Genomic DNA, 25,282 nt, shown 5'->3' on the forward strand with positions numbered 1-25,282 from the left:
AAGACAAAAAAAAAAAAAAAAAAAAAAAAAAAAAAAGAGCAAACAATGGTTACAAAAAAAAAAAAAAAAAAAAGTTAGTAAAAGTAAATAGACCAAACAGTGATGGCGATAAAAAGCAAGCATCATTCACCGATTCCCACTTCCCGGTGCTCACAGTTAATAATTTTCGTACTACATCTGCGTAAATGTTAGAAACATTTATAGCATAAAAATTAAAAAAAGCACTCCCACCCCCCCCAAAAAAAATCTGAAAGGTTTTGAAAATGTTCTGAAAGGAAATCTGAAAGATTTTAAATTACGTCCAAAAGGGCGTTTTTTTTTTAACGTTTTGTGTGTCACCTTTATTTATTGAATATCACGTTCTTTGCACTTAAACCGTAAAATTCAGTTCAGTAGCAATGTCACAAAATAATTTTAAAATGAACCTATCTTTAGAATTTCCGATACACAGTTCCGGGGTCGCTGGAGATAAAAAGGTCCCCCCCCGCGCCGTAGAGTGTTGCCATGGCTCGCTTTTAAATCGTTGAGTTTGTTACTCAAAAATTCGTTAAAGTTTTACATAATATGAAATCGATAATGAAGCAAATTCCAAATTTGGTCTTCCACATGCCTATATTCGAAGGAGGATTACGTCATCAAAATTCGATGGCTCTAGGTACCGTTGTTTTATCAAAATGCGAGAAACAGACATACATTTATGCAGATTTTTCATTATTTAATTTCTTCAAATATAATGCAGGACTCTAACTTTGGGTGGCAATAGTTTGAAAAGTGAAACGGACATTTATAGTGATTCAACGCAAAATCGAAAGACAATAGTCCTTCACGGACAAAGCCTGTTTGGACTAAAAACGGATTTTCAAGTTTTATATTATTTTTTAAGCTATTAAAGTAGAGACAGACCACGAGGAAGTGCTCAGCATCACCCACCAAACCACATAACTTATAACCACATATTTTCTCTTTCCTTTCTGCATACCTTCCTAGTGTAACGGTTAGTACACTCGGCGCGTATTCGAGAGGTCCAGGTTCGAGACCCGGTGAGGGCTTTGCACATTTTTCACGTTACTTGCTTAAAAAATATCCTAATGTCTCTACAACGTAATATTTTAAATAACAAAAACTAAAGTTTCATTAGGATTTCTAGCTTAGAAATTAATATAAATTTTAATATTGATCTTGCTTATCAGATAAAATTGTATTTCATTAACCTTATTTTGTCCTTGATTTTCCTCACCAGATTTCTATAAACAATTTAACCTGATTTCAGCTAGTGAAACCTGTATAGCTAAAGTAACCTACTGATTTTAGCTAGTTTAACATATTTAGCTAGTGGGAGAACTATGAAACGCAAAAATATAAACATAATTAATTAAATTACTATCTCGCCGAATTATAGTTTTGTAATAAGACATGTAACCAGCTCACTGCAGCAAATCACGGGAAGTTTACTTGCCTTGAGAGCATCTGTGGTTTGGGTTACGGGAAAGCAAGCCAAAGCTATCTGCTGAAGGAAAGAGATGTATCCGGGGAGGATATGTTAAGGAAAACTAGCTCCAACTCACCTTGCACTAACATCTATCTAGTTATTCGAAAAGATTTGCACACGGATCTAACTTTCAGCATTTAGCAATTTTCCCTCGGCTAAGTTCTTCAAAGCTGTAACTGCTGTTCTAAATCCGCATACTCATGCGATATGATTTTAGGTTTGCTTTGGTTTATGTAATTACGGCAAAGCCCCGAGGGTTACCAGCCTAAGGGGAAGAACGCCATCATGGAGAAATTTCAGAGGGAAGCTTCCTCGTATACACGTGACACATGGGAAAACCACGAAAACCCCTCTGCCTGCAGCCTGTTCGCGGGATCCGAACCTCGGACCAAACTACCAGTGTTCAGAGACTTTACCGGTTAGCTGCTGGTAGGCGCTGATATGATTTCAAGAGAAATATCAAATCCGTTCTCCATTTTGTATTCTTGTTGTGAAATTATTTTAATATTTCTTACGGCAATTGTGTAGTCTGCAAACAATGCGAACAATGAATAAATTTGATCTACATAATTTAATATATGTATTAGAGGGACCGAAAAGTATGTCGTTTCTGCGCATGTCGACAACAACATGCTAAGGGCAGAAGTGGAAGCAAATCCATGTCAAACACTCTTAACCAACCTAGGTCGACCATCCAAGAGCATTTAAAGCAGAATGGAAAAATAAGCAAAGCAAGGGTTGGAGACCTCCATAATCTGTCCGAAAAGAACAAAGCCAACCTATCCATCCCATGCAACGTATTGCTTCAACGACACCATACAGAACCGTTTTTTAATTAGTGGAGACACAAAAAATAAGTCCTATATGATAATCCAAAACTCAAAAGGCAATTTTAATAGGGGTTACAAAGGGTTTACATCCCGAAAAGGCGCTTCTGGGTGTTTGATGGAGTATTCGAGGAATTGCTCATTTTGAATTGCTGAAACCTGGACAAAGTGTTAATGCAGACCTTTATTGTGAGCAGTTGGATGGAGTGAACCTATCTTTAATCGAAAAATATCAATTGTCAGCAGAAAAGGCGTCATTCTGCAAAACGACACTGGAAAACCGCACTGTGCAAGACGAACACTGGAAAAATGAATTAATTGGGGTGGGAGGTACTGCCGTACTCACCCACCATACTCGGCTGATATCGCAGCATTGGATTTCCATTTATTCGGATCCCTACAACATTTTCTTAGTGGAAAAAAATTTGAAAATTTGGATGATGTCCAAAATGTCCTCTCGAGATATTTTACTCAAAAACCAATTGATTTTATAGGTCCGGAATTGAATATCTGGACATTAGACGGCAAAAGGTTGTTGATAACGAGGGTGATTATATTATTGATTAAAAATAAAAACTTTTTAAAAATGTATTCGTTTGAATTTATTGTAAGAAAGCGACATTACTTTCCGGTCCCCCTATTATAATCTGCATAAAGCAATACATATGTAATCTGTATAATATATATATGTAATCTGTATAATATGTATGTATCTGCATTATGTAATGAAATTCATTGAATACTTTTTACGACGTTCACTAATAGGAGTTCATATCTTCTCCATTTATAGTACGCAGTATGGCCTCACATCTGATGCAATCATTAAACTTGAAATAACCGTAAATTTCTTGCTAATTATCTACAATAATTCAAACAAAGATATGCTTTTTGTTTAATTTTAAGGATGACACCTGTTGCAGTTCCCCACGTTTTGCATGCAACTAACTACATATTTATTTGTTTGGAACTTTCATTTATCTGTATTACAGACTCATTGCACCGTTCAAAGCAAAATATTCTTTGTGAAATCAATAGTTTTTCACTAAATGTTAGATCTCATTTATACTGAAATTTTCATTAAAATGCTGCGGACTACACCATTTTAGAAAAAGGAAGCATTTTTTATGGAAAAACAAAAATCTGCTGTTGACGCCTTATGACTTCCTTGCACGGCCTATTAAATTATACATTATTTTTTGGCTGAACTTCATTTAAACTTATTTCCTCAAATTTACATAGAGATACATTTCTCATTCAATCAGTTCAGTTCCCACTTCGAGGCAAGGCAAGAATACATAAAAAACCAAAACACCTTCGTAAAAATTTGTAAAATACAGAAAACCTAAAACATAGAATACAGTTAAAAACAGTACAGTTGAAGCAATTTTTGGAATTAAAATTAAGAGTTTCTGCTTCAAAACAAGCAATTCAGCCAGCGGGCAGGACGATAAAATTTTCAGTGCACAAAAATGAAAGTTAACTTTTGATCCCACTGGGCAAAAAGACACTGAAGTTGGCGCACCAACTGACTTAATTCATTGTTGTGCTAAGAGTTTAAAATGTAAACAAATGACGGCCTTGTCGGCTTAATTCGCCACTTAAAATTTTAAATTATTGATAATTCTACATGCATGCAGGCATAAAAACCTTAACCGGAACATAAGAATAACGCAATTTAATCACTTTTAAAGCGAAAAATGCACAATTAACCAACATATAAGGGAAAAAACAGAGCTTCACGAGCCGTGTAAGAAGGTATATGTATATATATATTATTGCGGTCGATTACAGCAAAAGGGGAGGTGCACAACTACATGTTATAGCTGTCGAAAATGGCCTCAACATAAACATTGATAACAGACATTTTTTGGTTTTAACATTGGCAACAGTAGTGCAGTTAAAAAAAAAAAAAAAAAAAAAAAAAAAAAAAAAGAAACATTTTACATGGGTAATTCTATGCTGCATTTTTGTAGGTAAGTTTGTTTTTGTATTCGTCGTAGGAATTGTGAAAATAAAAGTGTTTTCTACAAAAATTAGTCTTCAAGTACTGTTTGAGGATTTTCTACCTATTGAGCTCCTCTCGGAATTTCGATCCCTTTGGAACGAAAAAAGGAAAGATAAACCTTTTTTCTAAATTTTAAATTCTACAGCTTTTGAACATTAGAAATTCCGAACTTTTTCAAATGAAAAACTTAGTTGTAATTTTTCAGCAATAGCAGTCGGCTAATCGTTTTTGAGTTATGCGATATACATCACTACGTACGTACGTACAGATATCACGAAAAAAGTCCCGCCTGATTCCATTTTATAATCCATTTTGAAAAATGTAGTCTTTTATTATATCCCTACGTATAGCTGTAGCTCAAAAAAATCATCCAAGTGGATTCAAAAGCGGTCAAAAGGGATATTTTCATTGAAATATAATACGCCAAAATTTTCGCAATTACGATAACTTCCTTTTACTTCGTAGAAGAATGTAAAAAGACATCTTAAAGTAGAAATGGGTTTTGCACAGGGGTCAAGTATATTTTATCATAGGTCAATTAAAATCTGTTACCGTTAGTCGTTATCATGAAATATTTTATACATGTAAAATAAATAAAAAATAAATAAATAAATAAAAATAATTGCTAACTGTAACCGAACATATCATTATAAATATAAGTCTGAAAAATGGAAAATGTTTCAAGAATTCATCCAAGCTAAATTTTAAGGCAGTTTTGCTTTCTGATGCGAATGAACTTTGATCTAGTCCTGCAATTTATGCAGTGAAGAAATAAAATCTTTTACGACAAACCCGAACATAACTTAAAGATACACATACTACGAAGATCATCAACGAAATCTCTTCTCTGATTTAAACTATGTGGCATTAATGATTGCACTACAAGAAACCTTTGTCATATACATCGATACCTCGGTATACATCGTTAACCCGTTCCAGATCCTTGGACATATGCCAAACGAAATTTTCCAGCAAGAAATAACAGGAAAATAATCGCTTCTTATAAAAATAACCCTGTTATTATTATTTATTATCTCACTGCTTACTGCTAAAACACAAATTCGGTGGGTGAAATATATAATTTACACAAATTAAGCTCTGCACTTGATACTGTACATAAATCTTATCTGTTTTCCTTAACAAAATCAATTATTCAATACTCTGTGAAGCCTCTAAATTTTGATAGTTAATTTCAGACCCTCATCTCTCCTTCCAGCATGCCTTCACGGCGTAACGGTTAGCACACTCGGCGCGTATTCGAGATGTCTAAGTCCAAGTCCCGGCGAGGATACGGCACATTTTTCACATATCTTGCTTACATGATAACCTAATGAGGCCACATTGGCGCCTGAACTAAAAGACGGTGGATGATGATTCTTTACTACCAGAACTTGGCGATTGGGTTACCTAACTACCAGTCGCACTTTAAAAGTGAAGTACATAAGGTATTTTCTCACTCCTTCCAGCATGCCTTCGGGGTGTAATGGTAGCACACTGAGCTCGTAATCTAGAGATGCTGATTCGAGTCCTGGCGAGAGCACTTCTCATTTTTAATGTTATCTAGCATCAAAATACATTAAAGGGCCGTTCAGATTGGAGTTTATCTGAGCTAACGGAGTCAGTTCCATGTGTCGACTAGCTCCGCTATGCCAGAGGTTAAGATTTTTCAAGCGCTGCTCTATGGGGGGGGGGAATGGTTTTGTCGGTGGGTCAGCTAAGTCAGATGTTTCCGTTTAGCTCAGATAAACCACAGTCTGAACGGCACTTAATTTTTCTACAATGGCGCCCGAACTAAGAAGGTGGTCGATGATGATTCTTCACCAGGATTTGGCGACTGGATCCCTTCATTCCCAGTCGCGTTTTAAAAGGGGGAGTATATAAGGTATCAGAAGTGGGCACAACCTGACCCACCTAACCAAACAACTTGGTGTTATGGTCACAACAAGGAGTATATATTTTCTCCCTTTCTGCATGCCTTCTTCGTGTAACTGTTAGCACACTTGACATGCATTAGAGAGGTCCAGGTTCGAGTCTCGGTTAGGGAATTGCTCCATTTTCATGCCTTCTGCTTCAAAAGGCCTAATGTCCCACAAGCCTATTAAATAGCGACTTTGTTTCGCACAGTCACAGATACCATCGTACTTGACATACGGTAATGCAATAGCCAAATCCCGGATAAGCATGCCATTTCCATACTTTTCAACAATCTCCTTTTTTCATCCATATGTTGATCACAATAAATTTCTTCGTTGCTTTACTTTTCCCATTAACTTTCCTAAATTTCATTGTTAGTGAATTTACAAAAATGTTATGCGAACAAAATCCAAAATCACTTCAAATTTCACAATTGTAACCAGGGTTATTTACTGTAGCAATAGACATACTGACGCTCTTGGCCAGGCATAGCATTGTCATAGTAAAAGGGGTCAAAAATTGTACTGCACGCTATGATGACTCCGCCGAACTCGTATCGTATTCAACAACTGCCATTTACAAACAAAAATGTCGCGCTCAAACTAGATATACACCAAGTTGGACGTACTACAGAGCAAACGTAGACTGAGGTACTACTGTATACAAGGTGTGACACAAAAAAAAACCAGACTGGTCCAATAAATCATTGTACTTACATAATCAGTTCTCCTTGACATTATCACTTTCAAAGTAGTTCCCTTCAGCATTCACACGCTTCTGCATACGATAGTAAGTAAGATTTAACTTTAATAAATAAATAAAAGTGGCATGGAGACAAATCAGGTGAATAAGGAGAATGCCCGATCACAGTAATGTTTCTGATGGTCAGAAACTGCTTGACAGATTAGGGTCGTGTGAGTGGGTGCATTATCTTGATGAAACAGCCATCCATCACTCCACAACTGTGGCTTTTTGTTTGATAATTTTTTCTCGAGGTCTTTTAAGTATTTCAATGTAGTAGTGTTGATTAACAGTCTGACCACCGAGAACCCATTCAATCATGATATCTTCCACACTTTTCCTTCCTCCTGAAAACCGCTTATGGCATTCAAACACAGGTGTATGAGACAAAGTTTCATATACATAAGTCTCGTTTAACATTTGAAATGTTTCCTCCGTCGCTGATTTCTTAAGTTTCACAAGAAACTTGATTCGCTGTTCGTGTTTTACATTAGACATTTTTCCGTCAGAATGCAGTTGTACGCGTTCACTCAAATACTCAGTACTCCCCACTGGCGTGGACGGTTAAGTCGAAACTGGCCGCATGGATAGAGGAAGTGTGACATGACGTCACCAAAACACTTGTTGCCAACTCCACTCTGTTTTCAAGCTACACACTTAGTCTCGTTTTTTTTTTTTTTTTTTTTTTTTTTTTTTGTGTCACATCCCGTATACAATCAAAAGGAATAGTTAAGATTAAAACATCTATTACAAATATGCTTAAAAAGACAATGGATAAGTTTAAAAAGACTTCCTTGAAAAATGGCGTCTTTTACTTTTTGCATGATTAAAGCTAGAGTTATACAGAAATATAATTCTTAAATTGACACTCAGGGTTACCATTTGTATGAGACACACAAAATATTTGGAAAGAGTAAAGGGAAACAGTTTAAAATTAAGAAGGATGTATTTATGTAGTATCAATATGTAGTATTTAATTATGGCAAAGCACACTAAGGCTATCTGCCTAAAGGAAGGAATGCCTTTCGTGGAGGACTTTCTAAGGGAAACTGGCTCGTATACACGTTACACATGAGGAAAACCACGAAAACGCCCATGCAGCCAGCCCGTTCGCGGGATTCGAACCTCGGACCGAACTACCAGTGTTGAGCGTCTTTACCCCTCGGCCGCTGGTGGGCCCTGATGTATTTATGTGTCATCAAAAATTCTTTCAGGAAAAATAACAGCATCGGGTCTTACTGATGCTTTATGATCGGGTCTATGATGATCTATTTCTGGTTTTCAGAGTTTTTCAAAATGCAAATGAAGAAAGCTTAGGCTGAAAGCACTATGAAGGCCGAAAGATTCTGGAAGCTGTATCTTGCGTGAGAAGCTAATGAGAAGAAAGCGATGATGATAGTGAACAAACACTGTATGAAATATTGTAACGACAAGCTGCAATAAGAAAAATGATTTCAGATTTCAGATCGGCTTTAATGACGGTACGTAACTGTGAAACACTCTGCTCAGAATATCGGCAAGATTGAAAAAGTATAAAAGCGATATAACAGATTTCTCGAAATGAACAAGAAAAAAAAAATCTATGCACATTATAATGCTACTTAATAAAATTTAACTATAAATACTGTATAATCATTAAGTTATTCTGGAGCAAAGGAACATGAAAAATGAGCAATGCCCTCGCCGGGACTCGCACCTACACCTCTCGAATACGCGCCGAATGTGCTACCGTTACATCACGAAGGGATGCAGAAAGGAGGGAGAAAACATCTTATATACTCCCCCTTTTAAAAAAGCGACTGAGAATTAAAGGACCCAATGACCAAATCCTGATGGTGAAGAATCATCATCAACCCCCTTTTAGTTCGGGTGCAAGGGCAGAGAAATTAAGTATTTCGAAGCAGGAGACAAACGCGCCACTGAGGACTCCTATGCACTCTTCCTTTTTCGAAGTAAATAGAACTTCCTTTAAATACTTCTTCTAAGTTATCTGCATCTAACGCGATTCTAAAAAATCATTCTGGTACGGAGTTGTAAGTGTGAAACACGAATTGAAAGGAAAGGGTTTCGAAATTAAAAATTGCTGTTATAAAATTAACGTACGCCTTACAATACCATACGGCAAATCATTCTTGAAACATACAATTTCAAATTCTTTGGTACAAAGGGCCACTTTTGTATTAGTCAACTTTTCCTGTTATACGTCGACAATGGAACATATCAATTAACACTAAAAATCAGGAATTAAGTTTTTGTAGGTATATATATATATATATATATGCGCATGTAAAGAGAAAGGGAGAGAAAAAGAAAGAGACACATCGTTATACATACATAGCCATAATCTTATGGCTAGCATAATGTACATATATATACATATATATATATATATATATAGCTGCAATGTTATGTTTACTCCAGAGACAAAGCTCATTAACTGGAGAAAAATTTTATAATAATAATAACCGCAGAAACTAAGAAAAAACTTCCAGAGAAAACAAGAATGTTTAAAAAACATGTATAATAATTATGATTAAAAGTAAAAGCGAGTGTTAAATATTGTATCAGGATAGCTAATTTTCTTTCGCAACACAAGAAATGTTTAATTAAGAAAAGAATGAAAATTTTGCCGTACATTTTGTTTGCTAGAACAAATAAAAAACGACTTATGAAGATACCAAAGTTTTAAAGCGTTATTCTAAATTTGTTCAATTCTTCGAAGGATTTTTATGGATAATAATGCATACACATTGATTGAAACGCTTGCATCCCATTTATTTTATCTGCTAAATTTTACTCTCTTCACGGTGATGAAAAAATTAAAAAAATTATAAAACTCATTTTTATAAAATAAGCTTATATATAAAATTAATAAAATAAATAATGGATTGAAAAGGAAAAATAAATTTATTAAATTTAATAGGAACGGTAGATGAAACGATTATTTTTACAAAACTTATCTACAGTAGTACATCAAGACATGTTCATGACAAGCTTTTAAAAGCGTGATACGCACGCGATAAATTTAAAAGATATTTACGTTTGACAATGCAGTTCGATTAATGGTTTCGTTATTTACGCCCTCATACATTTATTATTAGTTTAAAGGAGATTTGTCCCTGAAGGACTATTGTTTTCGTTTCCCAATTTTGCGTTGAATCACTATAAATGTCCGTTTCACTTTTCAAACTGTTGCCACCAAATGTTAGATTCCTGCATTATATTTGAAGAAATTTGATAATGAAAAATCTGCATAAATGTATGTATATTTCTCGCATTGTGATAAAACAACGGTACCTAGAGCCATCGAATTTTGAATGACGTAATCCTACTGCGAATATGGGTATGTGGAAACCCAAATTTGAAATTTGGAATTTGTTTTATTATCGATTTCATATTTTGTAAAACTTTACTGAATTTTTGATTAACAAACTCAAGGATTTCAAAGCGAGCAATGGCAACACTCTTCCGGGAAAAAAAATTATCTCCAGCGCGCGGAACTGTTTATCGGAAATTCTAAAGATAGGCTCATTTTAAAATTATTTTGCGATATTGCTATTGAACTGAATTTTATGTTTTCATTGCAAAGAACATGATATTTAATAAATAAAGTAACACGCAAAACGTTAAAAAAACGCACCTTTGGACGTAATTTAAAATCTGAAAACTTTCAGATTTTATTTTTTTCTGGGTATAACTTTATAGATGAATTTTAGAAAGAGAATTGCTTAACAATTTGTTCCCGTTGAAATATATTGTTACGCTTTTCTTTAAGTACGGGTTCTTGGATTTGGAGTGAATAACGACAACACTTGATGAAGTATCGAAATACAATTTATTAGCTAGTATTATTCGAGAAAGCTCCAAAATCACGTTTAGAGTCGTCGAAGAACTACTTAAACACGCTGAAGCAATCAGCCACACAGCTTTTAGACTATCAGGGTATAACGGTTAAAACAGCTTCATTGCAAAGCACCAGAGTACAGCTCCACACTCTCCTCGGTCATTCTCGGAACTCCACGTACTCTAGAGATTCTCCACTCTACAACTCGCGATGCACTTGACGATACACTACAGTACAGCTCCCGACTCGGTTCGGTCGTTCTCAAAGCTCTAATACACTCTAAGATAAAACTCGACGATGCACTAGCTCGCGGTACACTGAGACTCTATCGATGCACTCAAAGACGATTTCCGCACTGGACTACGAGACACTCCTCTTAATTGAGTCGATTAGGTTTATGACTATCAACTCGATGGACTCCGCACTAACTGACTCTTCGCGTACCAACAGGGTTTATACAGCTTTTGGCTTATGTTCGAGAATATTCTGGGCTAAACCAGTAAGAAATCGTTCCAGAAGGTTCTCCATCCGTCTATGGCATATCGCCAATTTTGTCGCGAAATGGGCGATTTCTCGCCAAATGTTGTAACCCTGCCTTCCCTTGCCATTTTCTAACCCTAAACCTGCTTTTCGGGGAAGCTCTTTTACGGCGGCTGGACATTTCGTAACACTATGATAAATTGTTTTTCTTCTGCTGCAGAACAACCCTTGAGCTGACCTATAATTTCTATATTTCGCCACTTATTACTTACTATTCCGAACGTTTGGTGGCATACAAGTTACTTATACCTTAGAAAAATTCCATTCCCAAGACCTTCGTCTTATCACAAGAGCTGTTAAGACAACTCCGATTGATGTGTTTTCGTTATTTACTCAACATATGAGTATTAAATCAGTAATTGAAGAGAAGGCACTAATTTTATGGGAAAAGATCGCAAGATTACCAGATTGTTTTCTCCTGTGGAATAGCCCTTTGTCATCATCTTCATGGAACCTCAAAATCCCAGCATGATTTCCTTCAGAGAGTGTTTGATAATAAAGAACAACTAGGATTGAACTAGGAGACAGAAAATCTCATCAAGTCACAATGTCGAATTGAAGGAAGGAAGTGCATAGTTAGGATAAACCTATCAGGTGAGGCTTTTAACAAAAAAACAAATGACTCAATTCTAAATGCCGCAGCCATGGAGATTATTCATGAATTTCACTCAGGTAATGAGAGCGTGTATGTGTTCACAGACGGCTTCATGTTAAATGACCGTATGAATGCTGGCGTCTTCTGCAGTCTGTTTTCATTTTACAGTCCTGTCGGAAGGTTTGAAACAGCCTTTGACGCGGAGATCTCTCCAATTCAAATCGCTTTGTCACTCTCCGATGCCAATCTGGAAATTTTTCAAGGGCCGTTATACTATCACATTCTATGACCATTGCTTCGTTTGAAGCTCCTGTTTCAGCTGATATTTTGAATATTCGTTTGCCCCCTTAATGATTCAATCGAAAACCATAAAGAGGTTGCATTGCAATGGGTATCAGCACCCTGTGTAATGAAATACATGCTAATGAATCCAGGGTAATCCAGGGTAATGAAATAGCCGACACAAAGAAGGCAACCAAAATTGGCAAAGAAGAAAGAAGAGGCAAGAAGACAAACCAAAATGGCTCAAGTAACAAATAAACCAATTCCTTTTTATACCGCCAAACGGTTAATTAAAAATTCTTTTAAAGATGACTACTGGAAAAAACATCAAAGAGGCAAACAAAAACAAGAAATAGATTGAAGAAATGACAGATATTCCACTATGGCCAAGGGACAGATGTGTTGCCACTTTTTGCCTCGCTACTGGCCTCCAAGCTTCTATATAGTATAAAAATGCTGCCAAGTTCTCTTTGCCAGCTGTGTAACATTCGTGAGGAAATGGACACGAACCATTTGAGTCATTTGTGCACAAAAAAATCTGCCTCCTTGCTTGCTGGCCGAATTGCTTGTTTTTGCATAGAAGCTGTAATTTTAATTGTAAAAAATGTTTTTTTTTTGTTATAAATGTATTTGGTGTTTTATGTTTTTATATATCTTTCATCTTTTAAAGGAAATATTTGGAGTTTTTATGTATTTTTGCCTTGCCACGAGATGAGAACTGAATTAATTGAATGAGAAATTCGATCTCTAATGAAATTCGAGGAAATAGGTTTAAATGAAATGCAGGAAAAATGTGTATAATTTGATATTCCGTACAAGGAAGTCATATGGTGTACACATCAGATTTTGGTTTTAATATTCGAGTACTACTAACTCTGTAGGGAGAGATAGATCTTGTATTCTCTTAAAATGACATTTCAAACTCACAGAATTTATCATAATCGCCACCGAGAAGTCGTCAGTACACGCGCGTAAAAGATAGCGTTAACCCTTAAATGTAGGTGCCATTTGGCAACATACTCATATTTAGTCATGCAAATCAAATCAAAACAATTTTAGCTTACTGCATAGTGTAACTAATTGGATATATACGGTTTAGGTATTACAGTTTTGAAAGTTTGAGAGTGGTGGCACCACTAACAGCGTAACGGTCATTATTGTGAGTTGATGTGTAGGGTGTGGACATCATTTGTGATTTTGATTTTGTTTTTGTTATTATTTTGATGTATTCAAAGTTTTGAAATTATTTGAACAAGTTCATAAGACCTATATTATTACATAAAATTGTTATTAAGCATTTGACTATCATGTGTTCTGTATTATGCAGCCATTTGGTAACAATAACAGGTTTTCAAAAATTGGAATAAAACCTTAATTTAGTTTTTTTTTTTTTTTTAGTATTTTTCCTATTTTATCTGATATAATTTCTTATATATGTTTGACTTAAATTTAAAAAATAACGGTTAACATTTCCCCGAATATTGCTGTGATGTATGCATTTGAAAATCTGCATATTAAGTTTCTGGTTTGGGAAGAAAAATTATCCTATGGGAGATTTTTTAAGTAAGAAGAGGGAAGCACAAAAGTAAGTTTTAGGACGTTAACATGCTTGTTACAAAGTATCAATAAAGCACGTGTGAACAAATATCTTAACTTCCAGTTCCCAATGATACCAGTACTACATGTGTTAAGCAATAATGGGTTTTACATTAAACTTAATCGCAGGTGCATCAGATGGAATTAAAAATGTTTCTTCCGATGAAACTCCATTCTAAGATTCTATTCCTTCACGAATATAATCACAACACGAGAGATGTAGGATAAATAAAATTATTTCTGTACATCTCTAGAGGTATTTTCTACTGATCAAAACAGAATGAGTTTGTGAAAATCCATTCCACATCGTTTCTTTATCCATAAAGAACGTACGAAGAAGTAATAACTGGATTGTTGTAAGATATAGCGGGAGCTTACTTCTTCTTAAGTGCCCACTATCGCAGAGAAAGAATTATTATTTGTCTTGCGTGATCGCTTGCAATGATATCTCATTTTGAAGCGTGCTGTAAATTGTAACAACCAGATAAAAGTGTGACGCAAAACCGCACCCGATTTCGAACTTTTTTTTTTTTTTTTTCCAATAGAATTCATGTGCCGGAACGGATCCATTTTTTGTGTTGCGGTCGATGACTGTCGGAAGGGTAATGCCTGGATCGATTCGAAACGAAGGAAGTGCGTGTTATTTTCTTTTAGGAAATTCCGCTGAAGTAGTAAAAGAGTGTGACATACCTTGGAAATTGAGAAGGATATAGTTAGGAACTTCCTAAGCTCACTTGCATGTTTTGGAACGCGATACCTAAAAGTGAGGTTTTTGCTCCTATGAAATCAGTGTATGGATTGCTTCGCCTTAAAGAATTTATTCAGAATAAAGACGGAGGAGATATGTTACAAAGACTTTTATTCGTCGTTATGTAGAATTCCCTTGACGAGCCAGAAACTGACACAACGAATATTTTTAAAGAACTTTGATAAAGTTTGTTGCTAAGCTTTAAAAATTTAAATCACATCTTCAGATACAGCAAATCAAAAGCTTCTGCTTTGATTTGCTGAACCTATATATATGTGATATTTCCGCAGTCGAGTACATAAGTGAGGAAAATTGCCATAAGAGTCCGGGCATGAGTGGAATACAGCAGAAATGCTGACACAGAACGATTTCACTTTTTATTATTCTATATCTTTATTTGAATTTTCACAGTAGATCATTTTTAGTTTAGATGAAATTCTCCAAATTACATATTCAATAGTGATTTAAACTAAGTACGATTAAGTTTAGACTTTCTGCGTCATAACTATTCCAACAAAGGAAAGATGGGTTAAGCAGCAGCGAAGTGTTGTAGCGCCGGAGGAGAGAAGCAATCTTATTCAAAATGGAGCAACTTCGTTATTTATAGAAGCGGTTACGTAAGAGGCTGGAATGTTCTCGAAAGCACTGGTCTAGGGGGGGAGATCCTGAATTGCAGAAAGTTCATTAAAGGTTGCTTGTTCGCATAGAGCAAAGCCGCCCTATTTTTTATATTTTACATCTTTAAAGAAGAAAGTATATGTGTTTGTTTGTTCACTAGATCAACGTCGACTAAAAAAAAAGCTAAAATTAGAGATATTAATTAAGCCCAAGCACACGCCCACAGACCAAGCGCACGAAATTGCTTGTAACAAGGAGTAGTGCAAGATCCCACCTGTGTGATTTAGCTCAGTTCCACCCCCAATTTTGAACAAGTACAAGTGACGGGTGACGTGGGCACTGTGCCTCTACCATACTGGTTAATCAGTACAGCACCAAGTCCACCATTAACTAGAACAGCCCCAGATGTCAAGAAGGGCGCAAACTGGCACCTCGCCGATTTAGTACGCATTGATTATATTTATAAATACAGGGTCTTATACGTCGTTCAGGATACATATTACAAGATTTCCTAAGGTGACCTTGATAACAATTATAATTACCCGCACAAATTATAGTTACACATATTGTTACATTAAATAATACTTTGGCAATATATGACTTGCTTAAAATATACCTTGAAGTACGTTTAAAATATGCATAGAAATATGAACATTGATACGCATGATCTGAAACTGATTATATACATTACATATATATGAAGTAGCTACTTAATATAATACAGGGTAAATACATAACATTATCCTGTTCAGGATACATTAGCACATAGTACAGAATACAGGACTCGTCGCAAAATGTTATGATCATAGTGATTTGTCTTGGATATATAAAATCACCTATAACTTGGATTACACTAACATTACACATGCATAGATAAGTAAAGAAATACTGATACAAAGATAAATAACTATGCATACATCAAATGCATTGAACAATAGCACCCCGGAGGGGATGACGCGTCAGACAGTCCTTCCACCCCTCTCCCCTTCCACAAACCACACGAGAGGACTTTCGGCTCGCCGTGCATTCAGAGTGCCGCCAGGCCGCACCGACACCATAAATTTACAAACATCCATGCATTCTCCGGGATTCGAACCCGGGTCCTTCGTCACAGCAGTCAGCGACGCTAACCACTATACTGGTTGGGCGGCAGTCAGATACCTAAACAGAGGGACCGCCGTTTTTCTCGGGAAATTGGGAATGAAAGTTGCCTCTTCCCCCAGAATCCTTCTTCTGTTATCCATAGCCCGTTGAATCATTTCCTATTTAAGAATTTTTCTACGAGTCAACATATGAAGAAATATGAAACGCTACAAGGAGGAATGCAGGTAGAATATTTAATAGAATGGCCAAAACCTGTTCGTTTTGAATTCCCTTTTTATGGATTAACGCACTAAAAAGAAGCGTAATCTTATTGTTTATTGTAGGAATTAAGTTTAATTAAGCCCAATGTATTGTAAAGAATTTTAAATTATTTTAAAGACGTTTGCTTAACATATATATGAAAGGTTCACGTATAAATGCCGTTAAAGTTCTTGTTTTAATCATAACTAGCAGTTAAAGTTTAGGTAATGTGTCCTACTGATTATCTCATTTCTCATTTCTTCATGCCTGTCCAAAAAGAAGAAGAGAATACCTTATATACTCCCCCTTTTGAAAATCGACTGGGGCTTACGGAACCCAATCGCCAAATCCCTGTGTTCAGGAATCGTCATCCACCACCTTTTAGTTCAGGCGTCAATGTAGAGTCATTAGGATTTGCGAAGTAGGAACAATTAAAAATGAACAATGCCCCACCGGGACTTGAACCGGAACCTCTCGAGTACGCGCCGAGTGTGCTACCGTTACACCACGAAGGCATGCAGAAGGGAGGGAGAAAATATCTAATAGTGTGACTGATGTTTAGTGCTGTTAAGTGTGAAATTATTATATGCCGCTATTCTTGTGTTTTGTATCTACCATTCTTACGATAAATGCTTAGCAAGTGAGTTGTTGTTCCTTTATTCGTATTAATTGTTTAGTTTATTTCTTCGCTTTTAATACGTTTGCTAATCATGATAAATTAAAGATTTGATAAAGTCATAGATAGGTTTTTGGTCACTGGAATATAGCGAATTCTGCAGCAGTTTTTAATTTGAAATTTAAAATAATTATGTAATAATTACTAGTGCAGTTAGATTTTATACATATAAATATGTTTGGTGAATTGTAAAGTTCTGGTGTAAAGTCTGTTGAGAATCAAAATTAATCGGACGGTCTGAACAAGGAAGAAATAAGTAGAATCGAAGTTAATGTTTCGAATCTATACGGCGAATATAAAAATGATAGATTAGAAAATAAGAAAACTGCGAGTATAAAAAGCTTTGATTTCTACATTCACCTAAATGCTATTACCGTTCTGGCGATTTGCTACGACCAAGTTCGCAACACTTTCTTCTAGAACAGGCCATTTCGTTACTCCTTTCGGAAAAAGCACGTTCATTTTTTTGCATATTAATTACTGTGATTTCATTTTTCTTCCACTTATGTATGGAGCTTTTATCAGTACCAAACATCCTCGCTGCAGCACGGTTTCCATTTTCGTTCGCAAACTGAAAGACTTTGCATTTGAAACCAGCACTGTTTTATTTTTTTCTTTTCGCAGGAGTCATATTTACCACTAAAAAGGAAAACTAGATCAACAGCATTTCGGCTAAAGCATGCGCAGTTTACTGTATCCAATTGAAGAGGTATAGCAAACTGCATACACTTTAGCCTTTTATTCAAGACGAATTAGTAAACTGCATACGCTTTAGCTTCCATGTTCACTTCAAAATCACAGTTTCACATGACTACAGAAAGAGAAAACTTCCTACTCTTAATGCCACGAATTAATTCGGGTAGGAAGTACATTCGCATCCCAAATTATTTCTCCCTTTTCTCGAAACTCTAGAATAACATTCTTGTGCAAAACTGCATTGAATACAATCCAGCCTCTTTGCAGAATTACTTGCTTCGCTGAGCATTTCCCACCCCCCCCCCCCAACACATCTTGTTCCCCTTACCACTTGTCAATTCAATATACCACCGCGCGAATGCATGCGAAAAACCTTTGATAGAAGAACTGCAAAAGATAACAGCATCGCACATGTACCTTTCAGGTTTCTTCGTAACCAAAAATGTGAGCGTTATGAGGCGAATATACTTCAAGGTTAAGCAATACAGTTCGAAATTACAGGTACGCGTTATATATCTTTGCGTGTTATACGCCGGAATATACGGTATGTAACAGTTTTAAACGAATGGTAATTTCGTAAGTTAAGGTGAACTACAGGAAATCAAAAGATGGGTATATGCTTACAAGTTTAGCAATAGCATGAATTAGCAAATTTATAACTCATTGAAATCTATTCCTCTATCGTATATAAACATAAGAATTTCTACAGCATTTATCGCAAATACATCGCAATTATTTATTACAATTTCATTTTTCATTAAGCAGCAACTAAATATCAAAAATCATACCCTAAAATAAAATAGACGCAATTCTTCAGTTTTGAATGAATATGTGATAAAGTCTTGGTTGAGTATTTGGATTTAGTTTTTATTGGCGTTGAATTTCATCAGTTTTGAAATTTCTGTCTTGAAAAATCTTAAACAGAGAACAAATTAAAAAAATTACCTGTCTGTCTTTCAGCCGAGAAGAGTGTGGATGCGGTCAGTGCCACAGAAGTGCTTCGCCCTCTTGAATTCGAAGCGTATATAACAACTATGAAAGAAGATCCTGTAGGCAGACCTCTCACTAAGAAGTTTGGATTCTCATTGGAAGTAATGTTAGCCAGCAGTTGCTCTCGCTTCATACTGTAGAGTTCCAAATGGAAAGACTGCTTCTCTCCTCCATCATCTCCTGGGTCACAAGACAGTGTCAGAGCGCTGAACGATTGGTTGGTAATGGTACAATTCTGTAAAGGTTCTGGAGGACCTGAGAAAAGAAAGGTAAGTCTTATTATTCTCATTATTTCACGATTTACTAAGATCTGAAAATTGTAGATAATTTAAAACATTTTTACTAGAGGCAGAAGAACATTGCAAGGAAATCAATAATTCATTAATTAAAAAATAACGCTACTGTAAACAGATAAACACGTTCTTAGATAATATTTTTGTTATTTTATTGTAGAGACGTTAACGTTATTTTGAAGCAGAAATCATGAAAAATGAGCAATACCCTGTAAGGATCTTAAGCTTTATTAACCTTTATTTTATTTTAAAACTGTACTGCTCCGTAAAGTTGTGGCTTTTCGCCAAGAAGAAGTGCGGGAGCGCCTGTGATATCGTGGAAAATAAAGGGTAATTAAACCTTTCTCATCTTGTCGTCTCTTCTACACTCCATAGGATATAGTTTGTAGTCAAACTTACTGTCTAATCAGAACACGTCATGTTCGCCAAGCAGATAAAGAGAAATACAAGTCCTGATAAACCTCACCGGGACTCGGACACGTGCCGAGTGTGTTAACAGTTACAACACGAAGGCATGCTGGGAGAAGGGGGAAAATACCTTAAACTATAAAATATAGGGTGCGGCAGCGTTCATAGCGTAATTTGACTTGCGTAGCACATTGACGTACGGCCCACCAGCGGCCGAGCGGTAACGTCGCTGAACACTGGTAGTTCGGTCCGAAGTTCGAATCCAGCGAACGGGCTGGCTGCATGGGTGTTTTCCTGGTTTTTCACATGTGTAACGTGTATACGAGCCAGTTCCCTTAAAACGTCCTCCATGAAGGCATCCCTCCTTTAAAGCAGACAGCCCTCGAGTGCTTTGCCGTAATCTAATAAACCAAACCAAACCAAACCACATTGACGTACTGCATGAATGCGCGCCAGCTCGTGCCGCATTCGTGTACTAATGAGCTGCCATTTTGAATGTGACAGTAATATGGATCGTTGGAGTGCACAGCATCGTGCCTTTGCTGTTGAAAGTTATTTAAAGAATAACTACTCTGTTTTTGGTACCCAGCATCTATTTCGGCAACATTTCACCTTGGGACATTAGGGGAAATTTCCAGATGGACGGACCATTGCGACAGAGTAGTTTCCCGTTTTGGTGACATTTCCTAGCCGCCTCGCTCACCTGATCTTTCATATGCCGACTTTGGGGGCACCTGAAGCAAGAAGTTTTCCGAACACGTTGTGCCACCATTCCTGAGTTGAAGGATCGCATCCGAACTGCCGTCGGCAATGTCCCAGGGAATGCGTTACGCCGAGTGATGGCAAGCTTCCAACGCTGCCTAGATGAATGTCTTGTGGGGCGGGGGCATCATATTCAAAAAGTAATTCACGCAATGGACAATGACTTACACGTTAGTAAATGGCATACCTTTAACTATTGATTGACATAAGAGGTAATAAATAAATTACAGTTACTGCCTTGTGGTGTGCTTTTAATATCCTACTATGAACGCTGCCGCACCCTATAGATTCATTTAATTATCTTCAGGATTCTTTGTCATCACTGCAAAGGAAAAAAGTGTAAAAGGAATTTTCCCTTTTCTTACAGCTTGGTTTCGCGGAGCAATTGGAAGCACGCCCGTTTAGTAATCGGAAGATCTGGAGTTTGAATCCGGGTGAGGGCATTGCTGATTTTTAATGCTTCGAAATAAATCTAATGAAACTACAAGTGGCGCACCGAACTAAAACGTTGCAGGTGATGATTCGTCACGGCCTGGATATGGCAACTCGATCTTCTCTGCCACATTTAAGTGGGGCAGAATGTAAGGAACTTTTGCTTCTTCACTGCGTGCCTTTGTGATGTAATCAAAAGCGGAATCAGTAGTCCGAAGTTCGAACCCTATGGAAGGCTTTGCTGGAATTTTCAAGATAATTTTTGAATCATTCTGAAATTTTTTCCAACAAAAATTATAAGTGCTTTAAGTAATCAGTAAATCCGCTTGTAATTTTTGGCGGATCTGTGTCTTGTTTCAGCATTTCTTCTTTCACAATTTTTAAGTCATATATGTACTTAAAGCTTAAATAAGTCATTTAAAAATAATTAATTATGTTTTTGGAAAATATTATTTCCTTTTCCTGTAATGAAAAAGTAGCCATGAACATTAAATTTAAATTGCCGATCGCGATGCCGCCATTGACTGTTTATTATTTTATAAATACACATCTTCCTTGAATGAAGTTTAGTTTCCTTGTGCGTATTTATAAAAATAACGAGGCTTAATAAATTTTTTCAAAGTTGGACGGACTTCCGGAAATCAAAGCATTTCTTATGTTTCTTGTCACGGATATCTACTTAAACTTCCATCGAAAACAATTAAATTATATGACTGGTTTTATAAGAATTTGATTGCAATATGTTTATTTAGTAAGTTTATCGTAATAATTCTAGATAATTTCATGAATGTCTTCCCAAAGAGTGACTGACAAAATCTTTCAAGTAACTATGCAAATTTATAAGAAGCAATTAATTTAAATAGTTTTTAGAAGTCCTATAACGCTTTCATAGGAAGTCCATAAAAATAAAATCTCAGAGATATTTCCCACGATTTTCCCACCGAAAGTATTTCTACATGGATTTGAGTCAAATAGATCACCAATTAAAATAACAACATGAATCCAAAATCACAATTTGTAAGGGGTACTGGTTGATTTTTTTTTTTCGGATAAGGAGATTTTGCTTCTCAGCTTTCTTAAAAATCAAATCAAAGAATAATTTTGTCTCTGCTCTTTTAGGTGAGATTTGTGTGAACTTAGAGGATGAAGGAAAATCCATGTTTCCCCTTGAATTATGGCTCTTGTTTCCTTTGAGGTGTGATGACTCAGCTTAAGTATTTAATACAACATCCCATTCTGATCCAAATTAATTATGTAGCTTTTGCTACTTGAAGATAAAACGCTTTGTGTAATTATTCTCTTGCTAATGTTCGACGTCGTCAAGAGTAATATTCCCATTCAACCGGAATGTAACTTTCTGAAGATCACTGCTTAAGCAGTAGACAGTTTTAGTCGATAATTTTACTCGTATATATGATAATGGTTTAACCATTGAACTACTGTATCACGATGCAAATTGAAGCGTTTTACAACTATAGCCACATAGAATTCATCAGTATGAAATTCAGCTTTTCTGTATCATAATTTCATCTGTTCTTTCACTTTGTGGTTGCTGGCAGTCGTATATAACCTGCAGCGATCCTTATATAGACGACATCCGTTTACAAAGGGAAGATGAAAATTTGCTTTGTTTCATTTAAGTGTTCATTTAAGTGCTTTGTTTCATTCAAGTATTTGGAAAGCATTTCAAAGAGTATGTGATTATTTCTTCTTGCGCATCCACTACGTAAGCAATATTTGCCATACAGAGGCAGAAATAGTATTCAGAAATGCATGACGTTTCATTTCTAAGAACTCACTTGTAAATATAGATTTCAAATACAATTCAATTGAGAAAAATATATTCATTGCAGCTGGAAATATTGCCGTCACAAAACGCATTTTTATTTCACTTTCTTCTTAGGTTATTTGAAAACCATTTTGTATGGCACCAGATATTTTACATCATGTTTTTCATTACAGCGAATGCTAAAACGTTCGCTACAAATAAAGGAGCAAATTAAAAGCATAAACTAAGAAAAAACTTGAAACATTTTAATTTTGGTTTCTCACCCCTCCCCCTACACGGGAACAAAGGTTATCATTAAAACAAAAAATACGTTTCTCCCCTAGAGCACTGAATAATCGTTTAAGGAAAAATAATTATTTTCTTTAAAAAGCAATATTCTTGATTGTTCAAAATTTTGGGAATACTTTTACCCAAGAAATATTAGTTTTCTGGATATTCATTAGGAGAATCACAACGCAGCACAGTAACAAAGGTTTTCTGCAAGCAGATAATATACAGATTTGAGGAAGTTAAGGTTCTTATTTCGAACGCATTGGATTAAATTATTTAATATAAATACAACGCATAAGGACTCTACTTAACTGATCTACAGATGTTGATCAAGAGTAATTTGAAAGATGAAATTAAAGTGATTTATACCTCTCTATTCCTACACCAAGCTTCTGAGAGATTTTAAGTGGTAAAAATTATTATGGCTTCCAAGATTTCATTTTGCTTGCACAGAAAACTAGCTGTTACTAGGCATGCGTTACAATTCCTCTTGCTCATCTGCTTCAGATGAAGAGGAATAAGCAGTGTCTACTCGAATGTTTCCCAGTCTTGCTTAGTGTTGCTCGTCTGTTTCTTACGAACATGCTTGAGCAGTACGTACTCGAACGATTTTAAGTATCGCTTCTCGTATTTCGTTTATTTCTGAAGCTTATGATGTCGTTTTTTTTCGTGCTTGAGGTGCAGTCGAGCAACTGATTTTCCGTTTGGTGGCATAATTGATTTCACAGTAAAGTAATGCTTTACGATGAACGTTACAAATTCAGTTTTCACAGCCATTAGGTTATTTCGAAGCTGGGCACATGAAAGATGAGCATTGCCCTCGCCTGGACCTCTCGAGTACGTACCGAGTGTGCTACCATTACACTACGAAGGCATGCAGAAAGAAGGGTGAAAGTAATTTATAGTGTGACATGTTAAATGTGAAATTACTGTATGTCGCTATTCTTGTGCTTTTCATCTAGCGTTATATCTATCTATTTTATCTATGCGTATGATGTAATAACACTCATGTTAAAGCGTGAAAATTTAAATATTTTACCGTTTGCTGAACGACAGCACACTTTAAATATTGTGATTTGAGCAGCGGCAACACATTTCTGTTAAATATATCTTAAAAATTCCTTAATATATCGCCAAGTTTTCTAACTGAATTTGAAACATATATATCTTTGGAGAGTGACAAAACAAAGTTTTTAAATCGCTGAGTTTTTAGTCAAAATGTTGTTAAATTAGCGTATATATATATGAATATAAAGAATGCCGACTCCATAGTGGGTTGGGTTTTGAGAAATCGTATGCAAACAGTGACCTTCCTCTTCTTTTGAAGGTCGTGGGTGGCAAGTTTCATAAAGACTGGAATTAAATTATAGATTTGTATAAAAGACAAACAAAGAATCCTTCGTTTTTACATATAGAGATAAGCATAATGTATAACTGGTTTTGCACTACTAAGCAGTTTAATAAAGTTGACTTTGGAAATTGATAGACGGGAAATTTACACATAATTTGCAAGATAAATCTACGATTGGGACGCCGATTGAAATTTAATGAGTTCAGTTACGTTTGCGCAGTTTCCAATTGTTCCCGTTTGTATATTTGTATGTGTATTTGTATCCATTGTACGGCATTAGTTCCGAATAGATTACACAAATGATTTTAACAGTCTGGCAGAGTTCTTGCAGTCAGAGCTCAAACGTGATGCTTACAGTCTGAACGGTTATTCAATGAGACGACATTGTACTACACTTGATTATCTCCTACAACTTCCTTTCACTCCTGAATCGGCATGAAGAATATTTGCATCCATTATATATTAAAACTAACGACAGAAAATGTTTAACAATTCGTCTCTTTGTGGACTTTGATGCATTACAAAAGAGTTCAGTAATTACAATAATTTAAAGAAAGAAATATCAAGAGGTTGTAATATCTACTTGTTTATCTTTTGGCGTGACAGTTGAAGTATGTGCAGGAAACAGATAGGAAAAGGGTTAAAAGAACCATTTATTAAAATTCTTTAAAATTCACAATGCGTAGACTTGACGCTAACAAACTACGCCTCCCTCGGGGGAAGGGGGTAACTCAACTAACAAGAACTAAACTAAAAATTTAAAGATATTAACAAACAGTAGAGTTATATACAGGGCTCAGATAATCCTGTTACCTAAAACCGCGTTGAAGTCTCGTGACAGCAAAGTAATTGCTGTTATGCTACTTTAACTCTTTGAGGGGCAGGGAAAGGCAGCAAAACTCTTGTTTTACTTACTATAGCAGATGTTATAATGAAATTATTTGCGACAATTACACATATTTTTCCAAGACGAGTGAAAAAAAAATGACCACTTCTGGAGGTTAGTATCAGTGACCATCGCCCGCAGAACACATCCCTACAAATCAGTCTCTATGGTACTCATGGAAACAGC

At 35.9% G+C, this 25,282-nt stretch overlaps 1 protein-coding gene across 1 annotated transcript in view; it reads right to left on the reverse strand.

Annotated features, from left to right (window-relative positions):
* The window catches only part of LOC118192828 (adhesion molecule nephrin-like), a 534,505-nt gene that overhangs the window by 183,071 nt on the left and 326,152 nt on the right, over positions 1 to 25,282 (reverse strand). Inside the window, exon 8 of the mRNA XM_085817751.1 lies at positions 18,861 to 19,160. Within this exon, the coding sequence (XP_085673877.1) occupies positions 18,861 to 19,160 (300 nt within the window). The remainder of the gene's footprint in view (positions 1 to 18,860; positions 19,161 to 25,282) is intronic.

This window comes from Stegodyphus dumicola, chromosome 5 (assembly GCF_044657685.1).
Source record: "Stegodyphus dumicola isolate Sdum_Otavi_A_Nest chromosome 5, ASM4465768v1".
Classification (NCBI taxonomy): domain Eukaryota; kingdom Metazoa; phylum Arthropoda; class Arachnida; order Araneae; family Eresidae; genus Stegodyphus; species Stegodyphus dumicola.